At 41.0% G+C, this 16,182-nt stretch overlaps 1 protein-coding gene across 3 annotated transcripts; it reads right to left on the bottom strand.

Moving 5' to 3' along the window:
- Window positions 1-4,936: 4,936 nt before the first annotated feature.
- ANKRD40CL (ANKRD40 C-terminal like) lies at window positions 4,937-11,999 on the bottom strand. Of its 3 annotated transcripts, none has more exons than XM_061391362.1 (5): window positions 11,932-11,999; window positions 11,413-11,537; window positions 8,493-8,573; window positions 7,567-7,742; window positions 4,937-6,767 (listed from the first exon to the last, which is right to left on the bottom strand). In XM_061391362.1, exons 2-5 carry the CDS (start codon window positions 11,447-11,449, stop codon window positions 6,624-6,626), a joined length of 438 nt encoding a protein of 145 aa, XP_061247346.1. In that variant the 5' UTR covers window positions 11,450-11,537; window positions 11,932-11,999; the 3' UTR covers window positions 4,937-6,623. The 3 variants fall into 3 exon arrangements, with proteins under 3 accessions (XP_061247346.1, XP_061247347.1, XP_061247348.1); XM_061391363.1 differs by having other exon boundaries at window positions 6,096-6,767; window positions 11,413-11,534; window positions 11,932-11,996; XM_061391364.1 differs by lacking the exons at window positions 8,493-8,573; window positions 11,932-11,999 and having other exon boundaries at window positions 6,096-6,767; window positions 11,413-11,879.
- Window positions 12,000-16,182: the final 4,183 nt, after the last annotated feature.

The following is a 16,182-nucleotide window of genomic DNA, read 5'->3' as shown; positions in this document are numbered from 1 at the left end:
GATTTGTCTCTTTGTCATTGAAAAGTTTTAGTATTAATCTTTTTTAATAAAGTTATTGACTCTGAACTAGTCCCTTGTTTTAAATATGAGATACGCTGTTATTAGAGATCTTGGTGTACAGTTTTATCTGATTTGTTCTGTTTAAGACTAATTTTTATAGAATTTCCACAGTTTAAATGTTTTAAATAATGGTGCTTCAATTTTTAGTAGTTATGAATACATTTGGATTTTGCTTTTAATAACGAAGATATACAATGAACTGGAATATATTTTTACATCCCTGAGAGATTTCTTTAGTAGTAGAAAATTCAAAATATCCTTCTGACAAACTATATCATCCTCTAGCTGTGAAATAATGATGTAGAAAAACATTCAGACACTTTTAGCTGTTTTTTTGTCTTAGAAATCCTGTATCAAGATTTTTTTAACCTGGTCTTACTATAAATATATTTATTTCTGTGTATGGAGTGTATCACATCAAACAAGGATTTTTTAAAAATGTTTAAGGTAATGGGAGTGTGTGTGGGGGGGTCATGTATGGCAAATTTGGCAGCACATTTCTACCTGTAGCCAGCTTGTTGATTGTATAAAAGTATTATTAGCTCCAGCTGCATGTGTCATAGTTCATATAAATCACAGTTCTTCATGATTTATAGTTTTCAAATATTGCTATCAGTTTATAGGTAGAGAAACTTGAGTTGGAACGTTAAATGACTTACTGATGTCTTAGGGCTTCGTGTTGATGGAGAAACTAGCACGTGGAATCTAGGTCTCCACCTCATGGTCCACTGCCTCGTTTTATGCCACTGTGATGGTTCTAGTAGGCATAATAATAGGCACAGAATTTACTAAAGTACCCTCCACCAAGCTCTGGAAAATAATGACGCTTCAGAGGCTTTGTATGAAATAATGCTGTGGGGACAGCACTCTTGGCTTACCTAGATGGAGATAGATGGATTATCTCTGAATTTGTGAAAATTAATGTAAGATGGGAAAACAGTCTAACACAAAGTCAGCCACCTCCCAAGCACTGCTTTGTGTAGTTGGACAAGATATGGTTATAGAATAAAGGTCATAAAGTGACAGTTTACCAGTTTCTATTACTGAGTATTAAGAAAAACAGGAAACAGAAGAAATTTATTTAAGTATTAAGATACTTAGTCATTAAGGTATTAAATCGGGTATTAAAATGCCAAGTGTGTTCTCTTCTGCCTCATGTAGAATCATTCGCTAATGTATTGTAATGAAGTACAGTAAATGAGTTTATGAAGTCTTCATCATCTTCATCTGTATGGATCACTGATGAAGTTAATATGAAGTTTGAGGGGGAGGCCTGGTCTATGACTAAAGATTGTGGAGATGTAGAAATTGGGTCACATCCAACACCCAGAATTAATTAGGCTCAAGGAAATTATTCTTACTCACCAAATTCACAAGAATCCCATGTAGTGGTCATGTGCTTATTTACATTGAAAAATACACATTTCTCTGGTGCAGACCAAAAAGTTGTCAGTTGTTTCATGCGTATTTCTCTTTGAAAAGCTTTAGGGGAAGCCGACTTTTACTAACCAGAAGATTACTTGGTAAGATTGCAAGCAGCAATCAGTTGTTAAAACTTTTTTCATTTTGGAAAATTTAAGACGCAAAAGTAGGACAGTGTAGTTAACTCATTAAAGTTCATCACCATTAAGGTTCAGTGACCATTCTTACTCTGTGTATGTGTCCCCTGTCCCTGTTATTTTCAGGCAAGTCTCAGACATACTTAATTTACAAATGTTCCTGCATGTATCACTAAAAGACTTAAAATTTACTAATTTAAATAAATTGGATAAACTTGAGTTCACACTGGTCTGGTGGGAGCCTGGTAATTGAGCCTGGTAATTGCTGTTGTGGCATCCTCCTTTTTGTAGGGTAGTGACACTAATCTTCACCCTTTTTGTTAAGACATCTTTTCTTCAAACAGATCATAATACAATAATTTTTCAAGTTGAATTAAACATCTTTCTTGCCTTCTTGAGCTAATTATGTTACCCAGCCTAGAGATACCTTCTTTCCTTATGTAACATTATTTGCCTGCAGGTGATCTGTCTGGTTTCTTCAATATAGTGTCACAGCCATGTTTATAAGGTGTGAGGACACTTTGACCACATGTGGGTTGGGTTCAGTCACTTGATCAAAAATTTTTAGAGAGTTAAAACTGAACAATTTAGGATGGAAGTGTTTTTTAACTGTGTCTGTTCTGTGCTTTCAAAAATGTGTTGTAGATGAGCTGTGTGAGTATTTTTTAAATGTGCATAAAATGAAAAATACTTGAACTTGTGTATATTTTCTGTGGGGTGGGACTTCCCGCCGGGTTGGTTTTCAGGTTTGAGTTTGGACTGATTTTTAGTTTATGAAAAAATCCCCAGGTGACTGCTTTTTAAGAATTTTGTATGACAGACTTGTGTATGGTTTGGGAAAACAACAGAAGTGTTTTATGATATGTCTCTTCTGCTCCTCCTCTTCCTGTCCAGGAGCTACTAGTGTTAATTATTTTTCCAAGTGGTTTTTGTGGGGAGGTGGGAGGTGGGGGATAGAATCATTTATATGTATGAATCTTTTAAAATATATCATAGTACAGCATATTTTTTGAATCTTGCTGTTTTCACTCAGTGTACTTAGAAACATTTGGGACGTAGGAGATAGCAATTTTAAGTTAAAAAATGTAGTTTCAAAAGTCCATTTCAGTAAAAGAAGTAATGTATTTTTCATTGTATTAGATTTTTTAATTTCCTAATTTAAAAATGCAGTTTGAGTTTCATAATTGATCTGTTTCTTCCTCTTGGCCATCCCAAATAGATCAGTTGTCATCAGCTTTAAAAATGTTTAGGAACAACAGCTTCAGAAAACAGTTGGGTGCAACTGTGCTGTAACTTCTTCTGGCTGTTCCATCCCTAGATACATACCCTAGAGAAACATTTATGCATGTGTGCCAGGGGATGGAGGTAAAAATGTCATAACAGCCTCATTTGTAATAGGAGGAAAGGAAGCAAAAACAAACTGGAAAGACTTGAAATGTCCAACAGACCAGGGGACAAATATGTGGTATATTCCTATAGTGGAATTCCGAGAAGTCAGACTGAACTGCAGCTACACATGTGAACATGGATGGGTCTCTGGTCAAAAAAGCAAGTTGCAGAAGAATAATCCAATTCCTTTTCTGTGAAAGTCAAAACCAGTCCATAAATACATGATAAATGGAAAGCAAGGAAATGATTTAACACAATTCTGTGTATTGGAGGGAGATCATGAAGGGCAAGAAGGATCCTTCAGAAGAACTGGTGGTGATTGTTGAAGCTGGGTGGGTGGTTTCTTTTTTAAACTGTATGTGTATGTGCATTTGTATGTATATTTCTTAATAAAATTTAAGTTTTAAAAAATGGGAAAAGGTCTTGATGTAGGTAGTAAGTAGTAAAATAGATACATAAACAGTGTATTTCATGGAATTAAAGTGATAGCAGGTTTAAAGGGTATTGTTTCCCAAGTTCCAGATTTAGGGTTTTAATTGTAGTCTTTAAAAGCTAGAGACAGGGCCTCCATGTATGTTTTCTTTGGGATACATTATTTTTATCTTGAAGTAATTTTCATTTGGGTGTCTGCCAGGAAACTGATTGTGTTTCTATATACGCAGATTCCAAGGAAGCTTTTTCTCCTAGATGTTCCTTCTCCTAGATCTTCCTCCTTCTAGGAAGGAAAACTGCCATTCTCCCAACCCGCGGTCAGCACGTCCTTCCCTTTGTTCAGGTTACATTGTCACCTCAGAGGGGCTACTCTTGGTCCTTGTTTTACTCTTAATAAGTGTGCTTACATGAAGTGTTTAAATAATGTTTGCTCTGTAAAGGGGAAGTGGTTGAAATTTGAAAGGCACCTCAGTTCAGTTCAGTCGCTCAGTCGTGTCCGACTCTTTGCGACCCCATGAACCACAGCACACCAGGCCTCCCTGTCCGTCACCAGCTCCCGGAGTTCACCCAAACCGAAACCCATGTCCATTGAGTCGGTGATGCCGTCCAACCATCTCATCCTCTGTCATCTCCTCCTCCTGCCCTCAATCCCTCCCAGCATCAGGGTCTTTTCAAATGAGTCAGCTCTCTGCATCAGGTGGCCAAAGTATTGGAATTTCAGCTTCAACATCAGTAACCCAGGACTGATCTCCTTTAGGATGGACTGGTTGGATCGCCTTGCAGTCCAAGAGTCTTGTCCAACACCACAGTTCAAAAGCATCAATTCTTAGCACTCAGCTTTCTTTATAGTTCAACTCTCACATCCATACATAACTACTGGAAAAACCATAGCCTTGACTAGAGTACATAAAATTCATGTAGCTAAAAGGCCTTGTATCAGTTACCAGTGGGCCTTGTATACTTCCAAATATATACCCCAAATCACTTCATTATAAATGAACTATAAGCATTCTAGACCACTCCTAAATATGTTCTGGAAATCTTTTTAGGATAACATTCTGGTAACTGATTTGTTTCAATGACTTGAAAATGACATAATCTTACAGCGGAAGTGTGTGCCACTCAGAAATTAAGTTTTTGCAATCTGTGCATGAAATACATAATAAAAATTATTCTTGAGACTTCCCTCCCAATTTGGTGGTTAAGACTCTGTGCTTCCTGCAGGAGTGAGTTTGATCCCTGGTAGTGAGGGAGCTACGATCCCCTGTCCCGGGTAGCATGGCGAAAAAAATTTTTTTCCCATTAAAATTCTTGACGCTTCAGGTATTTATTAATCTTCAGCCTTAAAGCTATGTTGCTTCTAGAAAATACATTGGATGCAGGTTGTATTAACTTGAAATGGGTATGCATATTTAATTTTATCAACCTTGTGGTAACTGTCCTTATTGGTCTTACTGTGCTTCACTAGGTGACACCTGTGCAGGGAAGACATTGAAAATAACAGGGACAGAGCACTTGGGGATTGGCCCCTTTTCATCCCCCGTCACAGCCCTGGCAATGGAACACCGGGCTGTGGGTGGTGGTGGCTTTCATTAGGGGGCATGCTATCTTAAAAGTGTGACTTGGATGCCAGACTGTATATTTGGTGCTAAACTGCAGATTTAGGTTTCATACTCATTTCATGAATAAAATGGTACACATTTCACTTGCACTATTCAGAACATTTTCCGTGTTTTTTTGGCATTGGGTGAGATAAGTGTTGATGCAATGCCTTAGTGTCCCTTCACCCTTCATCAGAAGTGCGCTGTTGAGGATTTGGAGATGAGAGAGGGATGGCTTATTTCATGTGCTGGAGGAGATGAAGAATTGTGCTTGCCCAGGAGGTCTCTGGTACTTTTTCCTTGATTCCATAAGAGTTAGAGATGAGTTCACACTGGTGTGTAAAAGTGTGTATTAATGAAAGTTGGTAAATGGAGTCAGGCAGGAGTGCACATTCAATGCTGTATGCTGTGCCTGGGCTTTTCTGCAAGTTGTTAGGTTAAAAAGTGGTTACTCAAGTTGTGTAAGTCCTGCCATTTAAAGGTTGTTGTTAAGAGCTGTGTATGACGCCAGGATTCTTGGCCTCTGGACCAGTGGCAAGGCTTGATCGCTCAGAGCTTTTGTGTAATAAAGTTTTATTAAGTATAAAAGAACACTTATGACACAGACATCAGAAAGGGGCAGAAAGAGTGCCCTTTTGCTAGTTTTTCGCAAGAAGTTATAAGCTGCTAATTAGAGAAAGGAAATGTCTCAAAACTCAGAGAGTGGCCCCAGACCCCTCACCCATAACATGCATTTTGAGATAGCATTGGCTCAAGGTGACTCATCCCGTGCCATAAAATTGACATGAATCTTGAAGAGAGGCAGGTTTCTGAACAAATACATAGTTTTATTTACATAGCTTAAGAGAACATTTCCATGAGTAAAACTGGTTTGTTGAGCCATTATTGTTTCTGAGTCTTAGGTGGAACTGACCTGAAGAAAGAGTTTAGGTAAATACATGGTTCATTAACATAGCTTAAGCATTTCCATAAGAAAAACACATTGGTTAGCTCAAGGTTTGAGAAAAGTTCAGGTGGAACCAGGTGTTGTCATGACAACATAGAATTTTTAAAGAAACCTTTTAATTTTGTATAGAGAAGGGAAAAAATTATATCTGACAGTTATTTCCTCCTGTCGTTTAAGAGAGGAAAAAAAGTCTGACGCTTGGGGACCTCTAGCCTTCCTGCCTGTTACCCTGTCACCATTTTGTAGATTTCAAAGTTGTGAAACGGAAATGATGGTAAGAGATGGTTTTAGAAGCTAGGATCTTTAAACCAGAGTGTCAAGTGGGTCCTGGCTTTCCCAGCTCCAGTTAGCTCACCCTGCCCTTAATGGAGTTGTTATGAACAGAGCCTGGCCATTTGTCGTGAGTATCAGGAGTACATACCGGTGCCTGATCAGGATTGGGGTACAACTTTACAAACTAAACTTGTGTTCATAAGTATACTTAAATTTTTAAAGTACTTTAAAGGTACTCTACTCCCAAGCCTAGAGAAGTTGCACAACAAGGAAATAAGTACATATATGAAGTTAGCAAACTGTTGGATGCATCCAGACTTCATTATTTACAAAATATTGATTGCAGTTTTTCATTTCTGCGATCTAATACGTCATTTTTGCGGCATTGCTGTTGTAGCAGGGCTTCTCTAACAGAGATGGTGTATATTCTGTCAGTTCAGAGCTTCCATTTTTCATTAAAATGAGTTCTACTTCCTGAAAGTCCTGTAGTCTTAGAATGTCTTTGTCCTTAATATGAAAAAGAAGTTACATAATGGTTCATGAATACACATAAACTTACGGTGAAAAGGCTTTAATAAGATTGCCCCAGCACTGTTTTCTTTCCATCCATGGTAAACTAAGTCAGCAGTTGAGGATTATTTTCCTTTCCTGTTTTTGTGTTTCAGACCTTGTTGCTGATTTCCAAGGGGAATAAAGTCGCAATTTAAAAAAGACTTTAGTCCATCCAGGGCACTAATATATATATATATCTTAAAGTATGATCATTCCACCACTTTTAGTTTGCAAAGAATACACTGTTAGCCACGGCACCAATAAGAATTGCTAAAAAGCATTTTGAAAGTTGCTTTTTAAAAAATGCCCAAAGAGATGAGAGTTTTCCTCAAGTTAAAAAATGAGATTTATTTTGAATCAGAAAAATACATAAAAATGCCCCCAGTTTTGTTTCCTGAGATTGCAAAGGCTTGACTTTGCTAAGCAGGTAAGAGTGGCTTCGTATTTTCTGTACCCAGGACCAGTTTGTTGAGATTGGAAGCTGGCCATACATACTGAGCTAGGGTTTTAAATTTTGGTTGGTTGGTGTAATTCAGACAATTTAAAAGAGTGAGTAAATTAAAGGTGTGCAAATCTGTAAAATCACCAGATTGAAAATAACCTAGCTACCATGTTTGGCTATCCTGCAGCTAAGATGTCCAGTGTCTTGGATTTGTTTTCATATTAGTAATACAAAAGCTAGTGATCGGCTTCACTGGACATAATTTTACCCACCTAGAGCCCAGTCTCTATTTAGAAACTTGTAACACCCTACCTTTCTGAGCAATGTGTTTGGTAGCTTTCTGATCTTCTCCACTTGCTCTGGGTTAATCCCCAGTTCATAGCAGCTTACTTGTAGTAGATTTTGGTAACTCAACTCTTGTCTATCCAGTTCAACTTCAATGAAGTCATTTTCTTTGTGGCTCTGAATTCTGACTTTAAGTACCAGCTCTGGATCCCACAAATTTTTATGTAAAAGAAACAAACATTTTAAACATCAATTATACCAAAGAGCTGAATAATAATATTATAAAAGGCATATATAAACTTAATTATCTGAGGTTTTTATAGGAATGCTGGGCAAGCTCAGGTATATGCCACATTATACTCACCAAAAGGCAGTGTGAAGCCAGGATCTAAAAAACCCAGTGTGTGACATGCAGTACCTTTGGCAATACATCTGTGTTGGGTGTGACTTGTTGGGTGTGCTTTGTTGGCTGTTTGAAATGTTTGAAGAAAATGTGTAGCCCTAGGGCTCTATATTCTTAAGGGTGCAGATCATCCTGTTGATTCCTGTTGGATCCCCTGGGACTTGAGGGGCAGGTAAACAGGATAATTCTACCATCTTTGAAGACATCTTTGGGTTTCCCTGATGGCTCAGCTGGTAAAGAATCTGCCTGCAAAGTGGGAGACCTGGGTTCGACCCCTGGGTTGAGAAGACCCTCTGGATAAGGGAATGGCTACCCACTCCCGTATTCTGGCCTGGAGAATTACATGGACTGTATAGTCCATGGGGTCGCAGAGTCCGACATGACTGAGCGACTTTCACTTTTCACTTGGAGACAGTGGCATTGGGTGAGTCTTAAGTCTTAAAACTTTAATTGTCATAAGAAGGAGCAGTCTTGACTAAAGGTGGAGGAAGTTGATGAAGCCAAATGACGAAGTTGGCTCTGCAACATGACCTGGGGGTTGAATCCTCACCTGGGCAGGTGTCAGCAGGTTTGGCGTTATCACCTGGGTCAGTTGGCAACTGTTGATTTGAGTCTCCTTGTTTATGTTCACCTGAGAAAGAATTGGAGGAGGAGAGGTGAGAGACAGCAGCAGCTCAGCATTTAGCTGTGCGCCAACTCTGCCAGTTAGATGAGGGATAATAGAGCCCCATCGCCACTTTCTGCTCTGCAGCTCCTCACAGGAAAAAACTCGAGAAGGGCAGTAATTAGACTCGGACTTGAACAGGAATTTTCCTTAATTACTGCTTAAATCATGAAAAGGAACTGAGATAGTATTTTTAAATGATATGTAATCTGAAGAAATATTTATAATCTGTGTGCTTGTTTCTACTTAAATATATTTGGCATCGAGAGTTTTGTGTCTCCAGATCTTTAGCAGAGTTATACAGTTAAGAGAGTCCCTTTAATAAGGAGAAGTTTCTCAACCAGAGGGAAGTGAAAGGAGGGAACATTAGAGCATCCAGGTGCCAGGCCTTTTACATAGAATATCTTCCCAAGGCTACTCTGTGCGGTGCTAGTCCTTGGGGAAATGATTGAAACAACAGTTAAAAACCCAAAGTGACCTTTGTGCTGGTGTTTACAACAGGAGAGAGAGATTAATCAGGTGACCTCAGGTAAATGTGCTATTAACAGTTGGAGGCCTGGTGAAATCAAGGTACACAGTGTGAACACCTGCAAGGGGGCCAAGAAAGACCTCCCTGAAGGCTCAGTGACCTGACATCTGAAGGTTGAGTCGGCTTAACTAGATGCAGAGGGTGGAGAGAGAAGAGCTTTTCAGGGCCTGGGAACAGCAGAAGGCCCAGTGCAGTGGTTCTTTAGAAAGAAAAGCAAGTCAACATGGCTGAGTGTGTTAGGATTGTGGGGTTATCTATCAACCTCTGCCACCCAGTCTGTGGTTGCTAGTCACGTGAAATGGGATATACTCTAAGTATAAAGTACACATTGGATTTCAAGGACAGGAAAAAATGCAAAATTCTTTTTAATTTTTAATATTGATTTTATGTTGAAATCATAGTTTTGATTTATTGGGTGAAATATAATTAATTTCACCTGCCTTTTAAATGCGGCTACAAAAAAAGTTTAATTACCTATGTGACTTGCGTGCTAAGTCACTTTAGTCTTGTCCAACTCTGTGAACCCTATGGACTGTAGCCCGCCAGGCTCCTCTGTCCTTGGTATTCTCCAGGCAAGAATACTGGAGTGGGTTGCTGTGCCCTCCTCCAGGGGATCTTCCCAACACAGGGATTGAACCCGTGTCTCTTACGTCTAACCTGCTTTGGTAGGTGGGTTCTTTACCACTAGTGTCTTATGTAATATTTTAATTGGACAATGCTAGTGTGAGTGAAAGGTCTTTATTCTAGAACAGCGTCAAGCCATTAGACAGTGTTCAGGAGAAGACTATCATAATCAGACTTGCATTTTGGAAAAAAGAATCACAACAGAAACCTCATTGGCCTCACAATGATCCCATGGGGTGTAGGTATTATTCCCATTTTCAGACAAGAAAACGGGCTGAAGAATAAAGTAACTTGGAGTTTGCTCCAGGAAATGGCAGGACCTGGATGTGACCTAGTTAAGAGGAAAGTGAAAAGACATTGCTAATTGTTCAGTCATGTCCAACTCTTGGTGATCCCAAAGGCCCGGCACCTGTCATCTGTCCATAATTGTCCAGGCAAGAATACTGGGGTGGGTAGCCATTTCCTTCTTCAGGGTGTCTTCCTGACCCAGGGATTGAACCTGGGTCTCCTGCAATGCTGGCAGATTCTTTACTGTCCAAGCCACCGGGGAAATGTGGCCCAGGGCAAAATGGCTACCCAAGGAATTGCAGCCTCCCCACCTGAATGCTGTTACCTGGACAGGGTGACTTGCCTCTGCCCTGCCCTGTGGACCTCAGAGCATGCCCTGCCTTGACCACCTTTTGCTTGAGTCACTGCCGGGTGCAAAGGAGACAGCAGAGTGAGGGACTTTGGTGGAGGTTAGAGCGTGGTGGGCTGAGAGAGGAGAATCACACATTTGAGCCACAGCTCCCAGTCTCTCAGCAGGTGCTCCATTGTCCCATCTGATTTTGCTTACAAAACTCAAAAGTATAAAAAAATTCCAAGCCAACGACCACAGAGCACTTAATCCCAAGCGTGAGGTCTGTCTGCATGTAGGACCCTGCACAACTGCTCTGATCTCAGGCCCATGAAGTCAGTTCTGTTGGGGCCTTAAACCATACTTTTTTCACACTGCTAAATGCTTCTCCAAAAAATAAGATAGTCTTGCCCAGTGCAGCTCTTTTCCAGGACAGAAATGATGTCCCTGTGCCCTTCCACTCCAGCTGTGGAGGGAGCTCCATGCTGGTCTGGGAGACTGAGCGACCCAGACACCTGAACTGGAACAATGCCCTTCTCACCCCTTCACTCCTCACGCCACACAGCATGAGATGTCCCCCACGTGCAAAAGCATTTCATTTTCGTGATGGACCTGTGGATGGACAGGGTCTCTTAGAGGTCAGAAAGCATGCTCTTTGAAGTCTGGCAGATTTGGATCTGAATTTTCCCTATGCTCTTTAGTAGCAGTGACACCTTAGACAAGTCACTTAACCCTTCTGAGCCTGTTTTCTGATCTGGAAAATGGGATTAATAATCTCTACCTCACAAGCTTAAAAGAAGGAATGAGAAAATGCATAGAAAATACAGCCTCTCCTAGCATGTACTGAGCACCAGTATTTGCTGGCTGCTATTATTAATTATAGCTGTTGATACTTGCCTCCCTCTGAAAGGACCCATGGTCTACTCACTGCTCTTGACTACACCACTGGCAGAGTGGAGAAGGACACCCCACCCCTCCTCAGGCCTCTCCCCTGTCCTCCTTGACAACCATTTTGGAAACAGGATTTAAAGACTCACCTGAGGGCTTCTTCACATCCAGTTGGGGTTCAGCCATGAGTAAGTTCTGTAGTCTGTCAGATCAGCAGCCTCTCCAGCATTTATACTGAGCTTCCAATCAAATAAAGCCTCAGTGCATCTATCTGCTTTGAAACAATATGTTCTTGTCATTGGCCAGTGAGATAGGGCAGGGTCGGCCTGTTTTACAGATAGGCAAACTAAGGCTCAGGTGTTTCATATGACTTGCACAGGTTGCTGCAACTGAAGGAAGGGACTAAAATTCAATGCTCTCTCCTCAGCCTGTGTCCATGGGGAAGCAGTGCAGGCTAATAATGCCCACCCAAGGGCCCCTGAGAGGGGAGGCCTTTGGAGGCACAGCCCTCCTTGGGAAAAGTTGGTAGCTGCTACCTCAAGGGATAAGAAAAGTCAAACAGTATCTCGAACAGACTCCCTCTCCTCCCCAATTCTCTCTCCCCTTTCTCCCAGCACCTTCTTTAGCATCTGTGCATGACAAGAAGGCAAGAGCACCTGGGCACATACCTGGGGAGACTCCTCTTTGGAAAGGATCCTGAGTCCTCAATTCCAAACATCAAGATGGTGAAGGCAGGGGCTGGAGCATGAGGTTTTATGAAGAGTGGGTGGGGCTGGGCAAAGTCCTGGGCAGGGCAGCAGTCTCAAAGGGCTGAAGGTAGGAACTCACATGTTTGAGGTGATCCTCCCATTTCATTGAACACTCCAGTGTCAGAAGTGGGGCATCAGGTGGGGCTTATTATCATGAGGCTAGAGGCAACCGTGATCAGCGGCCATAAGTTTCTCAAACCAAGCTGTGCATTGAAATCACCTGCAAAGCGTGATGTGGGTGTCGGAATTATATCCTCCAGTGAGTCCTGCTTAATTTGTCTAGGGTGCAGTCTGGGCCCTGAAAGTTTAAAATCTCCCCCGAGCTGATTTTAATCTGTGGCCAAAGCTGAAAGTCACTGATTGGACCAAACTACCTAAGGTGCAAATGGGGAAATGGAGACCCAAAGCAGATAAATGCTCCCTGATAGTCACAGGGGCAGCTGAGCACAGGCCTGGGGCTAGATCTGGGTCACCTTGTTGCCAACCTGATGCTGTCTCCTCAGCATGCCTGGTGCCCTTCTGCCAAGAATGCAGGAGGCCCTGCCCTGGGCAGAGAAGAGGAAGCAGCAGGGATTCACCTGGCTTGACCTCCTAAGGGAGTGGAAGGAAAGGCACTTTGGCCAGCCCCGCTGCCAGGATGTGTCACCCTTGAACAGAGCCACCCTGCACCCCTCACCTGTGTGGTGGGGCTGTGAAGGCAGAGAGACTAGGGATAAAAGTGCTTGTGCTTTGAGGGGGAGCCTCTTGCATCCCCAACGTCCCCATGTCACTTGCTCTGTCCATACACTCGCCCACTCCTCATTCACTGGTTCACTCATTCATGCATTCTCTCAACAATACTCACTTTTTGTTGTTGTTTTGGGGAACCCTCTTTTTTTCTTTCTTTATTGATTGCACTGTGCAATTGCAGGATCTCAGTTCCCAGACCAGGGATTGAACCCCCCAGGCCATGGTAGTGAAAGTCCAGAATCCTAGCCACTAGGCCACCAGGGAACTCCCTTATATTTTTATTTTTTAAATAAAATAAATATATGCTCTAGAGTAAAAAGTCTAATGTTAAAAATCAGAACCCATTAGCAAGCAAGAGCAAAATGTTTGTTTGGAGGCAGCCACACAGGCCTGGGTGTGAGTCTTTTTTCATTCATTATGTTGGGCACTTAAGGGACCCTTCTATTTAAATATTAGCTTTTGTGTGTGTGGGGATGGAGGATCGCTTTTAATTTTGATATCGTTTTAAATTTACATAAAAGTTGCAAGAATATATACCCTTTACCAATGATTAACAATTTGCCATATTTGCTTTAATTCTCTCTCTTCCTTGGTATATATATGCATGTGTGTGTGTATAATACACACACACACACACACACACACACATTTTCCCCCTGAAATTTGAAAGTATGTTATAGACATGCTCCTTTATCCCTAAAGACTTCAGGGTGTGTTTCCTAATATCAAAGGTATTCTTATATATCCAAGATACAAAGATCAAAACCAGGGAATCTAACTTTGATATAATGCTCTCAGATAAACCATAGTCCATACTCAAATTTTTCAATTAACCCAACAGTATCACTCTTAACGCTTTTCCCTGGCCCAGGATCCCATTCAGAGTTATGCATCATGTTTAATTTTCATGTCTCATACATTTCTTTAATCTAGAAAAGTTCTTCAGCCTTTCTTTGTTTTCCCTAATATTGACATTTTGAAAAGTCCAGGGGAGTTGATTTTGTGGTTTGTCCCTCACTTGGGTTTGTCCAGCGTTTTGTTGTGATTAGGATCAGATGACGTGCTTTGATTGGGACAGCACAGAAGGGGTATGTCTTTCTTAGCACATAATAATGGGAGGCACATCTTGGTTTGTCCCATCTTAGGGGATGGTGACTTTAATCACCTGTGAAAGGAATTGTCTGCCAGGTTTTTCTATTGTAAAGTATGTCTTTTTTCCCTTTCTTAATTAAGATCTAACTTAGGAGGAGGTACTATGAAACCATACAGATATCCTATTCCTTCTTCAAATATCTTATTCTTTCCTTCACTCCAGTTTCCTTGAGTTATAACCCATTAATCCCATTATTTATGTTGGTGCTCAGATTATCCCAACTGTGTACAGTATCTACTTACAGCTATTTCCTATATCCTGTAATCCTTTCCCATGCTCCATCACTGTATGAGCACTTTCTCACTTCTTGGCACATCAGCTTGTACTTTCCCTGCCTCAGCCCCAGATTCCATCATTTCTCCGAGGAGCCACGTTCTGTTCAGTGGGGGACAGTATGCTCCTTCCCTTGTGGGTGCCAAGAAGAATGCTTCTAGGTCCTTTCAGTGGAAATCTGGGGACACACATACACACACATGTCTCTACCTATTTTTTGTGTGTATGTTAATATATTAAATACAACAAGTTCATGCTGATACTTCTGGTTCCATTTAAAAACAAAAGAATTTCCCCTAGCTTTCTCCAATTCCATTTTGTAGTTCTTTTCCAAATGTGGGAAATCTGGCTCCTAACTTCTTTATTTACTCATTCGCTCAGTCTGACAATACACAGACCAAGTAGTTCCAGAATTGCTTATTTGAAATACAGTTGGGTTGATGGTGTTTGCATTTTAGGAATCTTCCCAATCCTTATTTACATATATATTTTGAGCATATAGCTTGATTCTAAGAGTCAAAACTATTCAAAAATTAGAGTCGAGTCGCTCAACATTTCCATGCCTTCCCTGCGTGCTCCTCTGTCCCCTGCAGGAAATTATATCCTGTTTCTGACTTCCGGTGCTGCTTTTTGAAAAATCAAACAGATACTTGTGTATTTCCTTATTATTCCTTTCTTACAGAAAAAGTGGTATAAAAATTCTTTTCTATTTTGCTTTTTTTCCCACTAAACAATATATCTAGAAATCATTCCATATCAGTTCATAGATATCTTTTTCACCTTCCCCGAACCCTCTATAGTGTGGGGATTCTATAGCTTATTCACCAAATTGTTTATGTATGTTTCCAATATTTTGCAATTACAAACAAACTGATATAATTAGTAATATTGTATCCATGTATTTTTTTATTATTGGAGATTCGTATTCTGGGTAAATTCCTAGATGTAGGATTCGTGGGTCAAAAGTAAACACAAACTTTTTGTCAGCTATTACTATATTTCCCTCCATGAATGTTTAACCATTTTGCATTCCTACCAGCCACATGTGAGACCAACATCCACAGTGTTGTCAAGTTTTGTAATTTTTCCAATCAGATAGTAAGAGATAAAATGTAAAAAGGTAGGTTTTATTATTATTGAGGTATGGTGAGGCCAACAGATCAGGAGACAACTGACATTGAAAAGATAGTTTATTACAGTTCCAAAGAGGAGGAGGACATGCCATGCCACACAAGGCCACACAGAAAGGCCCCAGGGTTGGCCAGGAGGCAGAATGAGGGGGAAATGTAGACAAGAGCCTTTTTTTTCATGGGAAGTAGGAAATCGGCCAGACAAGTATAGGATTGTCTACTTTGTATCATTTCAATGGGCTCTTTTGAGGCTGTGTAGGGGCTGCCCCTAGCTGTCTGGTACCTGGTCCTGGGGTTCATGGGGGCAAACAGAGTATGAGAACTTCCAATCCTGCCACACTGGAATCCTTTTACTGTTCTAGCTTTATCTGTTCGTTGTTGTTGTTCAGTCACCCAGTCATGTCCGACGCTGCAACCTCATGGACTGCAGCACGCCAGGCCTCCCTCTCTGTCCCTCACCATCTCCTGAAGTTTGCCCAAGTACATGTTCATGTACATGTGATGCCATCCGCCATCTCATTCTCTGACGCCCTCTTCTCCTTCTGCCCTCAATCTTTCCCAGCATCAGGGACTTTTCTAATGAGCTGTTCACATCAGATGACCAAAATACTGGAGCTTCAGCTTCAACATCAGTCCTTCCAAATGAGTATTCAGGGTTGATTTCCCTTAAGATTGACTGATTTGATCTCCATGCTGTCCAAGGGACTTTCAGGAGTCTTCTCCAGCACCACAGTGCGAAGGCATCAATTTTTCGGCACTCTGCCTTTTTTACAGTCCAGCTCTCACAGTTGTAAGTGCCCACTGGGAAGACCACAGCCTTGACTATATGGACCTTTGTCAGCAGAGTAATGTCTCTGCTTTTCAACACACTAAGTTTGTCATTGC

This window comes from Bos javanicus, chromosome 19 (assembly GCF_032452875.1).
Source record: "Bos javanicus breed banteng chromosome 19, ARS-OSU_banteng_1.0, whole genome shotgun sequence".
NCBI lineage: Eukaryota > Metazoa > Chordata > Mammalia > Artiodactyla > Bovidae > Bos > Bos javanicus.
Note: the sequence above shows the minus strand (reverse complement) of the source record. Positions and strands in the feature narration are given on the sequence as shown.

Bases quoted from the DNA above. Each gene is read 5' to 3' on its own strand.
- ANKRD40CL (XM_061391362.1), bottom strand. From the start codon at position 11,449: ATGGCTGAACCCCAACTGGATGTGAAGAAGCCCTCAG. The intron at 8,574-11,412 runs GTGAGTCTTTAA...ATTCTTTCTCAG, and splicing joins GGATGTGAAGAAGCCCTCAG to GTGAACATAAACAAGGAGAC. The intron at 6,768-7,566 runs GTAGGGTGTTAC...TTTCATATTAAG, and splicing joins CAAACACATTGCTCAGAAAG to GACAAAGACATTCTAAGACT.